We start from the raw sequence: 15044 nt of genomic DNA, 5'->3' as shown, positions 1-15044 counted from the left end.
CCACGAAAGGAAAGTTAAAGTCTCCGGATAGGAGTATATTCCAGTCTTTATGGTTTCTACATATATCTATTTTTTCTATTATTATGTCAAACTCCTTAGTATTTGGGGGTCTGTAAACTACAATATTCACTAGTTTTTCATATTCAAATTCTACCACAATCAATTCACATTCTGTGTTGCTGCATTTTTTACAGACTTTTCCTTGATTTATGTCTCTTCCATATATTGCGGTTCCCCCTTGATTCCTATTTGTTCTGTCTGATCTATTTTTTTTGGAAACCCTTTATCTGGTCATCACTGCCAGTCTCTTGGGAATACCATGTTTCATTTATATTTAATATATCTATTTTTTCAATTTGGGTGAGTTCTTTTAAGAACTCTATTTTTCTTTTAGAGTTACTTGTAACTAAACCCTGTGCATTCAACACTATTATGGTTTGTGTTTCATCCCCATTATTTAATATTGATAATAATATGGATTCTCCCATGCTTCCTTCCTGTTCTGATATGATGTTCTTTTCTTCATTTCAAGGAATTCTGCCATTAAAAAATCCAACCTTTCTATTATATTTGCTCTTTCACCTTCATATTTAATTTTGTGTATACATGCAATTATCCCCATATCTGCTCTAACCCATGCCATTATAGATGCGGTCTTTGTAGTTGGGCTCTAATTGTGCATATTTGGGTTGAAAGGCATCATATCTTGGGGCCTTTTGTGTATAGCGCAGTATATACTCGGCTTGATTTTTTGTTTCTTTTTTTGTTTCATTTTTGCTTTCATTTTTCTTTTCTGTTTGCTGAGTTTTCTGACTTTCATTCATGGTTGCAGGATGCATATATCGACAATTTTTGTTGAATTTGCACCCTTTTCCTTCTTACAGGTTTTTGCATATTTTTGGATGGAGATCTCTGCATTTGTTTCCATATCTGTCTAAGTATGCAAATTTACTATTTATTTCATAATTATGGCATATCTTTGTATGCTTGTAGTGGCATCTTTCGCCACATCTGCAATTCCCTCTTTTCAGTGAATTGCAGACTATATCTTTTTCTTTTTTTTCTTGTTCTTGCTCTTCCCTAAAAGTATGTAGGTGCGGGTAGAGTCTCTTGGGTCTATTATTTGTTTCCATCTGATAATTTATTTCTTCGTAAGTATGTTGTTGAATGGCATCATATGTTGTATCAATGATTTCCTCTGCATCCTTACACATACACACACATACACACAACTACTACTACTACTACTACTACTACTACTACTACTAATGTACTTCTTCTTCTTCTACCTTTGTGTCTTTATTTTTTATTTTTTGTTGCACTTCAACGCAAGTAGGATGTGTTGGCACATGACATGCATCGCATTTCCTGATCAGCTGATGTGGATTAATAATGGAATACCACATCTTACATGTATTGCACCATTTTGGCATTCTTTTTCCCAGTGCATCAATCCGCATATTCACCATATTGGACTTCTTATTGTTCTTTGATAGAATGTGTTGATTTATATAAACTTTCTTTATGTCTCTTTATCACCTGGATCTTCTTTGAAATTTCTTCTATTATTTTGATGATGTTTTCCACAGACTTGCTCCAGTATGTTGCATCATATTGTTTCAATATGTTTGAGAATATTTTTCCATCACACTGGTTGGAGCTACTAGCGACCTCTGTGAGAGAGAGAGAGAGAGAGAGAGAGAGAGAGAGAGAGAGAGAGAGAGAGAGAGAGAGAGAGAGAGAGAGAGAGAGCTGTTGTTATTGAATGCCGTGTTTTTGTTTCTTGTACCACTTGAAGAGAGGAATTGATCACCACAACTAACAATAGTCATGTAAATTTCATTCTTAAACTCAGGTTGTAATATGAACTAAGATTTTATTTCTTACACACACAGAGAGAGAGAGAGAGAGAGAGAGAGAGAGAGAGAGAGAGAGAGAGAGAGAGAGAGAGAGAGAGAATTTGAGGTTTTCTGGCATCAAATTAATATCTCTCTCTCTCTCTCTCTCTCTCTCTCTCTCTCTCTCTCTCACACACACACAGAGGTTTTATAAATATACCGTGTACTAAACAAAACAAATCTTTGTAAAGCAAATTATACTGATTAAAATATGACTAAATATTGCCGACTCGTTACCGAAATTTAGGCTATTCACTGCCGATAAACGAACCCAGCCTACGTGTGAAAACCTTGAACACCCACAGGGAAAAATAATTTTTTTTATTATATACTGTACTAAACAAAAATAATGCTTTAATATACCATCATTAACACTACCATTAAAATTATCGAAAGGTTAGAGAAAGATAAATATTGCCAAAAATGTAACCACAATTCTGTTTACATTTTGTCAGCTGGACTGGCAGAGTTGAAGTTGATTTCATTGTTAATATGGAATTTTTCCTTAAATAGGCTATTTATTATGAAATAATGTTAATGAAATGTAAGGTAAATATCGTTTGGTAACATTTATCATCAAACACCGTATTTGGGGCTACCAATATACTTAAGAAGACAATAGATTTGATACATTTTGTAGTGCTTTACTCGCAGAGCTTGAACAGCTTCGCAGATACAGAAAATAACTTCTAAAAACTAGCGACCGCATAAATGGGGAATCGCATAATTATAATTCGGGACCGTGCTGTACGTGAAATATAAATGTTCTCCCAGAAAAAATGCATTAATTGAAATTTCTAAAATTCTAAGCAGTGTTCATGAGTCAGGTCCCTTAAATAAGACAGTGAAAAGGGTCTATCACAACCATTTGGATAAGAAACTGTAGGAAGAGCATTACACTGGATACCCAAACCATATGCAAGAAAGCCAAGCAACTCTATGGTAAATTTACAGATAACAGTTACGACGACCCTGAACCAGAACAATATACAACATCTCCCACCAAACCAACTGAATTTAATGCCAGCAAGGACTGGTTTGATAAATTTTAAAGAGGTTCAACCTTAGGAGTATGTCCCTTCATGGAAAAGCTACCTCTGCTGGCAAACCGGCTACTGATGCGTACGTGAACAAGAAAAGGCAACGTCAGCAACTGCTGATCACTATGATCCTCACCCACAAAAAAGAGATACAGGTGCTTTGTCGGCAGAACTAGACAACAAAGATATTTCACCACCTGAGGAAGTACCTGCTGAAATGGTGCTTTCAGGGGGGCTGTACTCTGCTGTCATCATAGATATTTTTCATTCCTGCACAGCTAATTATCATCATCATCATTATCAATAATAATCAATATCTTCACTGGTGAGTGTTCCTATTCTAATTTTATTTTATTTTAATATTTAAGGATGTGTCTAAAGTAAAAGTAAGTTTCAGTTTAGAAGGTAATTAAGAGTAAATAAAAGGTTTATAAGTGTTGGAGAGATTATAAAAGCTTAAATTCATTAAATAAAAAATCATAAAAAAATGAATGAATGAATGATTTAAAGTTTTCAGGCATTAAATCATTCATTCATTCATTTTTTTATGATTTTTATTTTATGAATTTAAGCTTTTGAAAATAAATCATATACATTAGAGTACTGTATCTACTTCGTGGCTTTTCATCTATCGAGGGAGGATGGGAGTGGGGGTGGGCTGGAACATACACCTGCAATACCCGAGGGATTACTGTAAACCACCTGTATCTTCTTAATACTAAATACACTCACAAAATTATGGAGTTGTGTGGTAAATCTATGAAAACATCCCAAGCAGGAAGTTTTGAAAACCAAGAATAGCTGGGAGACAATTCCTAAGCATATAAATGCAATTAGATAAACAGCTCTGTCCTGTCCTAAAATAATCCCAAAATGAGTGGAGCTGATAATTTGCTAAAATAAAAAATAGCTAGCCAAACCAACAAGCAAAAATCCTTGTTAGGTCATCTTAATTATTCTTTACTGCTACTTTCCTTTAAAAAAAACTCTTTACTCACCTGAATTTACACTAGATAATGGCGCATTCATTCTAGCTTGCCGTAGACTAACGAAAGGAGGATTATAATTAAAATTTGAAGCGACTAGTTGTCCATAATAATGAACGTAGCGTTGTTGACTGGGAATTGTAACACCCTGTTCAAAAGAAATTGAAAAATGGCTACAAAACTACAATATATGGTAACGACATGTTTTCTCTTTAAAATAATTGTAAGCACTAACTTAATTTCTTTGCAAAAATTTTATTTTAATAATAAAAGATTATTCATATACTCACCTGTGATTCATCTGGCTTCCTCCTCGAAGCTCACTCGTATTATCATCATTAAAAAAGGACAAATTTGGAAATAGGAGTATGACTTCAGCAAAGCTGGAATACTACTGTTAAACTTTTAACAAAGTGACAATAACCATACTGTATAGGATGTTACCAGTCGAGAGCAGAGAAGCACCAGCTACCCACCACCTCACACACTATATCTCCACTTTGACTGCAGACGGGACTTACGGGGTTATGTGATGGCAGGCAAATTTATGTAAAGAACCCAGGTTTGTATAGTTAGGAAAAATACAAATTACTTCCAAATTTATCATTTGTTTCTACACAAATGCAAACCTTTGTTCTTTACATAGAAGACTCGCCCTTAGGCAGCTGGCAATCTCCTTTCCACCTGGCTGGACACTTTTACCCAGAATTTCTACACTCGACCATGATAATGTGCACGGAGTGAGAATCCTGACACCTCATTAACCAGTGGCTTGACACCTAGTGCACTAGAATTTAGCAATTATAAGAACATCTGTGACTATGTCACAAGCAAAATACACACAAAAGTTTGTGAGTACCCACACTGGTTTACCCAGACACATCATATTCCAACTCGTAAGGAGTGTGGGACGTAACATATAAAATACAATATGTATAATAATAGCTATGAACTACATGGGGCTACCTGCAGTCAACGAAACCAGCTGACAGTGTTCGATGCTATTATTATTATTATTATCATTATTATTATTATTATTATTATTATTATTATTATTAAAATTATTATAATTATATTATTATTATTAGCATTATTATTATTATTATTATTATGATCACTAGCTAAGCAAAAGCAGGATGCTATAAACACAATGGATCCAACAGGGAAAAATAGCCCAGTGAGGAAAAGAAATAAAAAAAGAAATAACTATATGAGAAGTAATGAACTATGAAAATATTTTAAGAAGACTAACAATATTAATACAGACCTTGCATATATAAAATATAAAAGAAGACATGTCAGCCTGCTGAAAATAAAAACATTTACTGGAAGTTTGACTTTTTGAAGTTCTACCGATTCAACTACCTGATTAGGAAGATCATTCCACAACTTGGTCACAGCTGGAATAAAACTTCTAGAATACTGTGTAGTATTGAGCCGCATGATGGAAAAGGTATGACTATTAGAATTAACTTCATACCTAGAATTACAAACAGGATGGTAATGTCTGGGAAGATCTGAATGTGAAGGATGGTCAGAATTATGAAAAATCTTTGGCAACATGCATAATGAACTAATTGAACAAAGTTCTAGATCAGGAGTAAGAAATTTTATAGACTGTAAGTTCCTGTCCAACAAATTATGATGAGAATCAGCAGCTAAAGATCAGACAGGAGAAAAATGCTCGACATAAGGTAGAATGAAAGAATTGAAACACTTCTTCAGAATAGATTGATTGATTTCAAGTTTTCAGGCATCTTGACATCCAAGGTCATTGATGCCTATATTATTTATTTTATATAAGAATTAAAAGAATATTCAATTAAAACCATAAAAGTTGAATGTCATAGAAGTTAAATAGTTTTCATAAGACCTGCTTCTGAAATAAATCTAAAAATACCGCTCGCATAGTAGAACTGACCATCAAAAATCTTAAAAAGACTTTCTCAATAAGCCAATTTTTTTGTGAAATTGAAGAGACAGACCTAATGTGTTTCTCAAAAGAAAATTTGCTGTCAAGAATCATACCTAGAATTTTAAGCCATACCAAATTGAAGAAACTTTATCAATGCTGAGATTCGGATGTTGAGGGGCTAGTCTTCGATCTACTTATAATCATACTTTGAGTTTTGTTAGGATTCAGCTTCATGCCTCATAATTTGCACCATACACTAATTTTAGCTAGATCTCTATTAAGGGATTCAGCAACCCCAGATTTACATTCAAGAGATGGAATTGATGCAGAGAGTAGCACCACCTGTATATGCAACAAACTTGTTTTCTAGGCCAAGCCACATGTCAAGTGTATATAGTATGAAAAGTAAAAGGCCACAAACACTACCCTAAGGAACACCAGATATCACATTCCTATACTCCCTATGGTGGCCATCAACAACACTTTGCGATCAAATACTTAAAAATTCAATAATGATGCTAAGAAAAGACCATGCCACTCCCAGATGTTTTAGTTTGAAAACAAGGGCCTCATGATTAACATAGTCAAACGCAACACTAAAATCAAGGCCACTCATACGAACTGCCTGACCACAATCAAGGGATTTCCCCAGAAAGGGAAAGATGAAGAAAAGAAAGAGCCAGTCATTCTTTTACATCCATCCCAGACTAAACCTGTAACCTCTGTCGATTAACTGTTAAAAGTCCTGTGAGAGGAGCTAAGGTAACTAGACACTAGCTGAATAGCTACCACAGGGCTTAGAAAGAACATGTCTAGGGACCTGTATGTCATGTCTAACAGTTAGTGGGCTGTGAAGGTGTTTGACGCTTCCAGAGGCCCAATTGTAACACCTGCGTCAGAGAAAGGATCTTTATAAATGGCAGGGCCGTACTAAAGTCCCTGACATTTTGGAGGAAGACGAAGGGCTGAAAGGCAGCCAGTGACCTCTCTGACTTCCGCAGAGAACGTGTCCTCAAGTCATCTTCCATCTTAACTCTCCTGTCGCTGACAATGATACAGTATGTTCCTCTGGGAACGAGCTTCATATTTGTAACTGAAGCAGCATCTTAGTGCCCTCATCGAACACAACAACTGATCAGGAAGATCAGTTCCCTCCTTAAGACTCCAAACCTGAAAAGATGTGACCTGGTGCCAGGTATCGGTGTATTATCAGCCTTAGCCACAAAGTCAGGAATGAAAGAGAACAAAAAACTTTGTCTCCATCATCTTGACTAAGTGATGTTGCAGGAGATACCATAGATCTCACTAACCCTCCTGGTTGAGGTCAGAGCAAGAACAAGAACCACTTTAAACATAAGTTATAGTCTGTCGCCAAGGACAGTGGTTTGTATGAAGCCTCATCTACAGAAAGTAGAGCTTCAGTCAGCTTCCAGGGCAAAAGGTCTCCCTTTCGACGAGGGGAAAACCTAGTTCCAACTTTGAGCGTAAATAGACAGCTCTACCGAAAAGGAAAAGGTCAACTCCTTTCAACCTCGAAACCTGTTTCCAGGCTGAGCTACAGCCTTCCATTGCTGACACTGAACAGTTTTTCATCTGAAAAAACAATAAAAAATAGGCTCTCAGGGGTACAGAGTCTCCGTGGGAGGAGATACCCTCTTCCAATGATACCAACCAAAGAAGAAAGGTCCCTTTTGCTTGATAAACTGAGGAGGATGACCTCCTGAGGGATTTAGACACCAGTTTTTCCACTTTTGCAAAATCCTACCTGCAAAAGGAGATGCTGAATAATCTCCAAGCATGAAGACATAGGGATTCCCCTGAATTGTGGAAGATCTCAGCAACTGGTTGCCATAACAAGTCTGGAAAGGAAGGTAATGCCCTCAGAAACACCAACAGTGGAAGTAGAAGGACAGTGTATCACTTTACTTGCAGCCACAGTGGAGCAATGAGAGTCATATTGAGGTTGTGAGTCAATCTGACCCTGGTGAGAATCTTCCTTACCAGGCAAAATGGGGAAAAAGCATACATCTCGAGAATGTCATAGTGACGTCAATAAACATCCTCTAACATTGCCTCCGATAATGTTACCGGGCTGCAGGATACTGGGAATTTCCGGTTGAGGGCAACACAAAAGGGCTACCGTTGGTAAACCCACACAAGACATTAAATGACAGGCTGACAGGGAGATTGTGTTGCTCTCTGTCCAAAGCAGAATTTGTGCCACTAAAAAGCAGACCTAACAAAAATTATCATTTCCTTGTTTCAGGTACCACTCTAAGATGGTGTTGTCACTAGAATTATTATTTCCTTGTTTAAGGTACTACTCTATGATGGTGTTGTCACATCAACACTGCCAAGTGGTTTGACAGGAGTGGTTGAGAATGTTGGAAGGCGAGACAAGTCACCTAAACTCTAGCATGTTGATGTGGCAATTCCGACATACATCAGCCCACTGACCTGACACTCCGTGTTGGATCCGGTTGGGATCTAAAACCTTAATACGTCCATAAACAGCGTAAGTTACAGAGGGGGAAAATGAAGATCTTCACCCCTGCAGAGGTTGGTGTCGATAAGCCACCCCTTAAGATGTCCTTGGTCTCTTTTATCGGAACATCATTCTGGCAGGGACCTTGTTTTGCAACTAGAAGACCTTGCGTTGCCACTGTATGGACCTCATCCATAGTTGACTCTTCAGAACTAGGCACTCAAGCGAAGCTAGGTATCTCAAGAGTCCTACCCACTGATGAGCTTGCCAAGAGAATTCTCTTAAAACAAGAGAGTTAGTTCTTGCAACCTCATAAGGCAATCCTGTAAACAGGGACACTTTCCCTCGAAGTGTCTAAATTCAAGCCTTGGTATGACAAGATCTGTTTGGGGCCTAGGCAGAAACCAGGATGATCCTGGTGAATATCTGCAGAGGTGTTGATGACCAGCCCCAAAACACCCTAAATTGGTGTACCATGTTCACTACCACACCCTGGAGGTACTCCCAAAGGCAAGATAGTCTGTGATCTGAGAGTACACCTCCTTGAGGTCTATTGTAACCATGAAGTCCAATGATTTGATTGCTTATCTGATTGTGCAGTGGTCTCCATTTTGATCAGAGTCCTAAGACGGCTTCCAGACACCTTCTCGATAAGGAGTCTACTGCAAAAGCTTGGGGATCCATCGCAAACACTTCTAGAGTGCTCCTCTTTAATATGGGCAGCATCTCTACCCGAAGGGCTATGACCTTCACTGATCACTGTGGACCTGCCTGTGAAAGCGGGTAACCAGGTAGTACACGAGCTGAGGCATATAAGCGAGCTCTGATGATCTAATCTGTACCTGGAAGCTAAGACCTATGACAACTCCTGGCAGTAAGCTAAAGGTGACAAATTGTAAAAGGAAGAGAGTCGGCACATGGGAGGAAGCTGGACTTGAACACATTTACAGTCCCTAGCTCCAATACTTATCTGGGCTGAAGGTATCCTTCCACAAGTCATTACATCACAGACACCTGCAGGAGAGAAAGAGGCAAAAATTTTGGAGCACTGTGGCCTTCTGCATGCCAATCCTATTCATGATATATGCCAAGCTTGTATATGTTGTTACAATTTCCTTATGCCACTCCTGTTCAGGATATATGCCAAGCTTGGATATGTTGTTACAATTTCCTTAATCCACTACTATTCAGGATACCGTATTTGCCAAGCTTGTATATGTTGTTATAATTTCCTTAATTTTTTCTAATAGCCTCCAGCATTTCCAGGGGTCACCAATTCAAGTACTGCCCCCCAACATTGCCTGGGTGATGACTATCATTACCGGTGACTAAATATTCTTCGCACATGTTGGTAGTGCCTTAGACCTTGTCTGCTCTGCCATAGGTGTTAGATTGACAACCTTGGTCTGGGGTCAGCATCTGCCCTTATACTGAGCTGACCAAACAGGATCGATATGCTTGAGCATATGCCTACGGGGAGAGGAGCAAAAGGGTTAGAGTTCACAGGTCAACCAGAAAAGGGTGGCATGCCAAAGGCTAAGAGGCAGCAAGTGACAGTTCTGAGAAGAGTGCCTTAGTGCAACTACTGAATTGGTGCCCTTCATGTTAGAGCCCTTGGGAAGTAAATGCATTTACTTTAATCATGCAGTACAAGCCTGAGTACCTGCTCAGGTTTGCAGTGTATGATTCAATCAACTTTTACCAAGTAACTAGCCCACTTCTTTACTTTGGACTGTGTTTTCCGGAAGAAATAAAGGAATTGAAAGTATTCCTCCCCTGAGCAGAGAGGTGAGACTGATCACAAACAGGGGTTAAAAACAACCACTTGAGAAACCGCAACTTGCAATTATTTACCTATGCCTTGACGCTCTCTTAAAAATGTGTGAACCCCTAATATTACATCTAATATAGCTCTAATGGAAGAGCAAATAGAGATACTGAACAGTGACCAATCACTAAGTAGATTAGCAATAACAAGCAAATGCGGAAACATTACAAAAATTTTTGCATCATCAGCCTGCATGGAAAGGTTCCAAAGCTGCTTGCATCTGGGTGTCGTTCCAATGTTTGGCATCTGGGTGTCGTTCCAATGTTTGCTTGAGACAAGCAAGAGTGGAATACTGTAAAGCTAAAATTATTGTAGTTGTATAATTTTGTGGGCAAAACACAATAGCACTCAAATGCTTGTAGTTTTCTTTGTCCTTGCTTGAGGGCTGGGTGACCCCATCTCTCCTAATGGAGGAGAAAAGGCAGTAGGTGTATCGTTTGAAACTCCTACCGACCAGTCTTTAAAGACTTAAAAAAAAAAACTGTCCCATTTTCTTTCATTTGATCGTCATCAGCTGACTAATTACCTTCTTCAGGCAGAAATAATTTATTAGTACAAACAATTACTTGTAGAAGAAACCTCTATGTATAAAGCTTTCAATAAAACTGAATACAAGTGAAAAGAGTTCAAAATCACAGTCCCAGGGTGGACTTGATCTGCTACCATGTGTATGCTTGGCAAACTCATTACCACCATATTAGGAAGGTGTGTCCTGACATGTTACTCTACTTTGAAAAGTGAAGTGCTTCACCCAATTAAACTTGAATTTTTGTTTATTTTCTCTATAGTCAGGGTCGAATGCACGATCATAACCATGCATCCACGGAAAACACTTATGCTGTAACCATAAAAAAAATATGAATACTGTATTACAAATCGAAAGAATTTTGTAATTCCCCCAAAAAACTACTGAATTTTGAATCCCTGAGTCCTGTTGCCTAAAAAAACACTGGAATACTTTACAGGTATAAGAAATTCTAGGTGCAATATTAAGAGAGAAAGAGAAAGGGATTAGATGGGAAACGTCAAAACTTCCGATAAACCTCTTTTGCCCTAAGGAGAGACTTGGGCCCTGGAAGGAATTTGTTTTCATAAACATAGAAGAAGCTTCCTTAAAATGTGAACACCGGATAGCATACGCATAAATTTATCCATATTGCTATCGCAGGCACTTGAGTCCCTTGTTAAGAACACTCAACCTTGAGCTCTTGGTTTTAGAGTGAAGTCGGCGCCCAAGCAATGGAATAAAAGACTTACTCTGGCCTCCTAATTGCCTCATGCATGTTAGGGTTCGAGTAAGGACAGTCGCCAGCTCAAAGAACATTCAGGATCAAGCAAGAACATTCAGGATCAAGCAAGAGCTTAGGTGAGCCATATGATTGCCTATAGTGTCTGCTGCTGAGCACCAAGCAATATTCTACAATCAATTTTAGTGAATCCTGAGAGCACGAGATGAGGAATTTTTGCTGAGAGTGCATCCACAAGTGAGCGATCAATGACAGGATCATGAGCCGCAACAGGAGCTCGAGCCGTTACAGGATAGCAAACCACAACAGGTGAGTGAGCCTGGCTCAAGCACTCTACCTCAACAAGTAGAGCAGGCTCCATTTTGCATGAACAGTCACAGGTGCATGATCCAGGCTTGCTGGATCGCTCTGCGAGCCTGAAACGCGAGGATTGAGCTGAATGGCAATCACACCTGGAGTGCCTGCACAGATATTTCGAGCGCTGAACACTCACTGTGTATGGGCGAATTGAAAGATCATTTGCTTCAAACAAAACTCACAGGTGAAAGGATAGGTTTTATCTTTAGCACAATGAAACAGCTTGCTAAGATCTCCAAGGAGCTCTAATAAGCTAGAGTGCTCTAATGTAGAAATACAAGGGCTCTTCTGAGCCCCCTAGTCAGATACACTACCAGATTATGGCAACAGTTCGACTGCATCGCCCGATAAACCCTGAATGGTCGGCGAGCTCAGAGGGAGATCCTAGATACAATACCACTACAGAGAAGGGCTGAGAGCATACTGAGGATGCAAAGAGGAAGCTTGTTAAGCAAACCTCTCAATAGCAAAGCATCTGGCTTCCAATAAATGAAGCTGAAAAACATTGAATCAACAGCACTCACTAGGACACGTGTTGCTCACATGTGTCTGCAGGAACACCCTGAAGGGTTGGCATATAGCCACAAATGGAAATGAACTTCTTACTTAGAGGAATCTGATCCTAAGACTTCATGAAAGCCTAACTCCAAGTAGGCAAGGCTGAGCTTTCATTCTTGGCTAACCTAAGGAGTTGGAGGGACGCCCTAGTGTCATACTGGGAACGAAAATAAAAACCAAGAATGAACCTGGAAATTACCTAATTTTCTGTCAGCGGGAACAGAGGTCTGTCTCCAGCGACTGCTTAAATCAAACTGGAGTTGTAGCTTCGCCGCCACATACTGGTAACAACATATATTATTGATACCCTCAAAGAGTTTTAACAGTAGAGTACTAGGTTTGCTGAAGTCATAATCCTATGTAAAGAACGAGGGTGTGTATTCATGTAGGTACAAATTCAAGTTCTTATTTTCCATCACTCCAATTACCTCAACCCTTTAATGCACTCTTACCAAGTACAGTAGGGTCCCAAATTATGCGAGAATTTGGTCGATTAATGACCTTGTATAAATGGAAAATCGCATATTTCGAAACACAACTAAAAGAAATAATTTCATTTTGGCCATGGCAACCAGCAACTTGCCTATTCAAACGTGTTTACTACCCATTTCCATTACTTTCTTTGTACTATACTGTATTTCTTTATAATATCAAATTGTTCTTGTAAATAAATCAAACATTTAATATACTTTAAAGTTCTAACAACTTGAAAAATGGTTAAAATTACAACCAGGATGGGTGTAAACACCATATATTTTCCGTTATAACACGACCCAAAATACAGACAAATATTAATGTTTGTCATATCTATTGTTTAAGACAACTGGTGAATAGCAAAACCATCACTCTATAGATTAGCTTTTATTGTATGATTGAAAATCCAAAATTATCAAAATAAAGGCGATTTTATATCATGCGTTTCCTAAACACGCCAAAAAGCACAATAGAAAACGACAACCAATGTTTTGTTTACGTTTATCTCAGATCATAACAAAGAAACAGACGCATTTACACATCTGTGTATAGGTTAGTTTTTGCATCGACAGCAATCTTACCAAGTATTGATTATATGTTGATTTTGTTATTACCAATGCTCTACTTAATTTTTCTTAGAACTTCCAAATAAATGAAGTGAATGCCATTTATATAATGTTTTTCTTTATGACGCCGCCTGAAACGGAAACCTTCCATTTGTTTACGCTCCATCTTCGATCATAATAAACAAATGAACGCATTAAACACACATGATCAAAGTGATAACTAATATTACAAACATTTAGTAAACATTATGTTATTACAAATATTTTACTTATCGTATCCATATAAATTCCTAAATTCGTAGCAAAGCTGGAAACCTTTTTTTTCCTTATGCGTTTAATCCACAATAGCAAACTGCCGCTAATGACAGAATGATAATTTACGATAGTTCTAAACTGTTACGAAAGATAATTGTCCTTTCCATATCCAAATTACTTTTCCTAACTTCAGTTATAAGTCAACTTGTACCCACCTCAATTATGGAACCATATGCAAAAAAGGTAAAAGAAGAAAGTACTAGGCCTATTTTTAAAGTCATCGAACAATTAGGTTACCGCTATTACGTTCAATGTGACAGAGAGAGAGAGAGAGAGAGAGAGAGAGAGAGAGAGAGAGAGAGGAGAGAGAGAGAGATGGTTTTAAATGTACTAAACAATAAATATCATAGGTTACAACACATTGGTCCTTATGTAATATTAACTGTATTGATGGTTTGAATAAATTAAGAAATGGTGTAAACAATTCTTTGTTAACGTATTCATATGCGCATATTCGTGAGAGCGGAAGCTAGACATCAGCTGATTTGATCACAGCCAAAAGTAAAACAAAAAGAAGTCAGCAATACTCTATTTTTAAAACACACCCGAAATTTAAAAACATAAGTACATGTTTTATTATAGCGCAATTGACTATTTAAGGAGTAAAAATTTTCTGGAATAGAATGGTGTTTCCTAAAAAATAGTGGTTTGCTGACGAAATCGGATACCGTATTTTAAGCTATGATTGAAATGGATGTATACACGGTATAATTTTTTCGTTTTGTATTTAATTGACACTTTAAGAAAACCGATTTTGGTTTCTTCATCTATTTGTAAGTATTGTATAACACGAGAGAGAGAGAGAGAGAGAGAGAGAGAGAGAGAGAGAGAATCAGCTGTTGTAATCGAATGCCGTGTTTTTGTTCTGTGTACCTCCTGAAGCGAGGAATTGATCGCCACAACTAACAATTGTCATGTTAATTTCATTCTTAAACTCAAGTTGCCATATGTGAACTAAGGTTTTATTTCTTACAGAGAGAGAGAGAGAGAGAGAGAGAGAGAGAGAGAGAGAGAATTTTTTATTTTACCGACTACTTTACAAAACTAATCTTTGCAAATCAAATGTAAACTGTTTAAAATATGACAAAATATTGTCGACTCGTTACCGAAGTTTAGGCTATTCACTGCCGATAAACGAACCCAGTCTACTCGTGAAAACCTTGAACGGCCGGAGGGAAAAATAAGGCTTTTATATATACTGTACTAAACAAAAATAATGCTTTAATATACCATCATCAACACTACCATTACAATTATCGTAAGGTTGGAGAAAGATAAAGATTGCCGAGAACGTAACCACAATTCTGTTAACATTTTGTCACCTGGACTCGCACAGTTAACAGTTGATTTCATTGTTGATGTGGAATTTTATCCT

General features: G+C 37.8%; 1 protein-coding gene across 9 annotated transcripts in view; it reads right to left on the bottom strand.

Annotated features, from left to right (window-relative positions):
• LOC137653925 (phosphatidylinositol 3,4,5-trisphosphate 3-phosphatase and dual-specificity protein phosphatase PTEN-like) overlaps positions 1–15044 on the bottom strand; it is a 487265-nt gene that overhangs the window by 315989 nt on the left and 156232 nt on the right. For all 9 annotated transcript variants that reach the window (XM_068387566.1, XM_068387584.1, XM_068387557.1 and 6 more), the window contains exon 5: positions 3937–4072. In XM_068387566.1, the coding sequence (XP_068243667.1) occupies positions 3937–4072 (136 nt within the window). The remainder of the gene's footprint in view (positions 1–3936; positions 4073–15044) is intronic.

Source organism: Palaemon carinicauda, chromosome 1, assembly GCF_036898095.1.
Source record: "Palaemon carinicauda isolate YSFRI2023 chromosome 1, ASM3689809v2, whole genome shotgun sequence".
Taxonomy (NCBI): domain Eukaryota; kingdom Metazoa; phylum Arthropoda; class Malacostraca; order Decapoda; family Palaemonidae; genus Palaemon; species Palaemon carinicauda.
The sequence above is the reverse complement of the archived record's forward strand: the minus strand, read 5'-3'. Positions and strand labels throughout refer to the sequence as shown.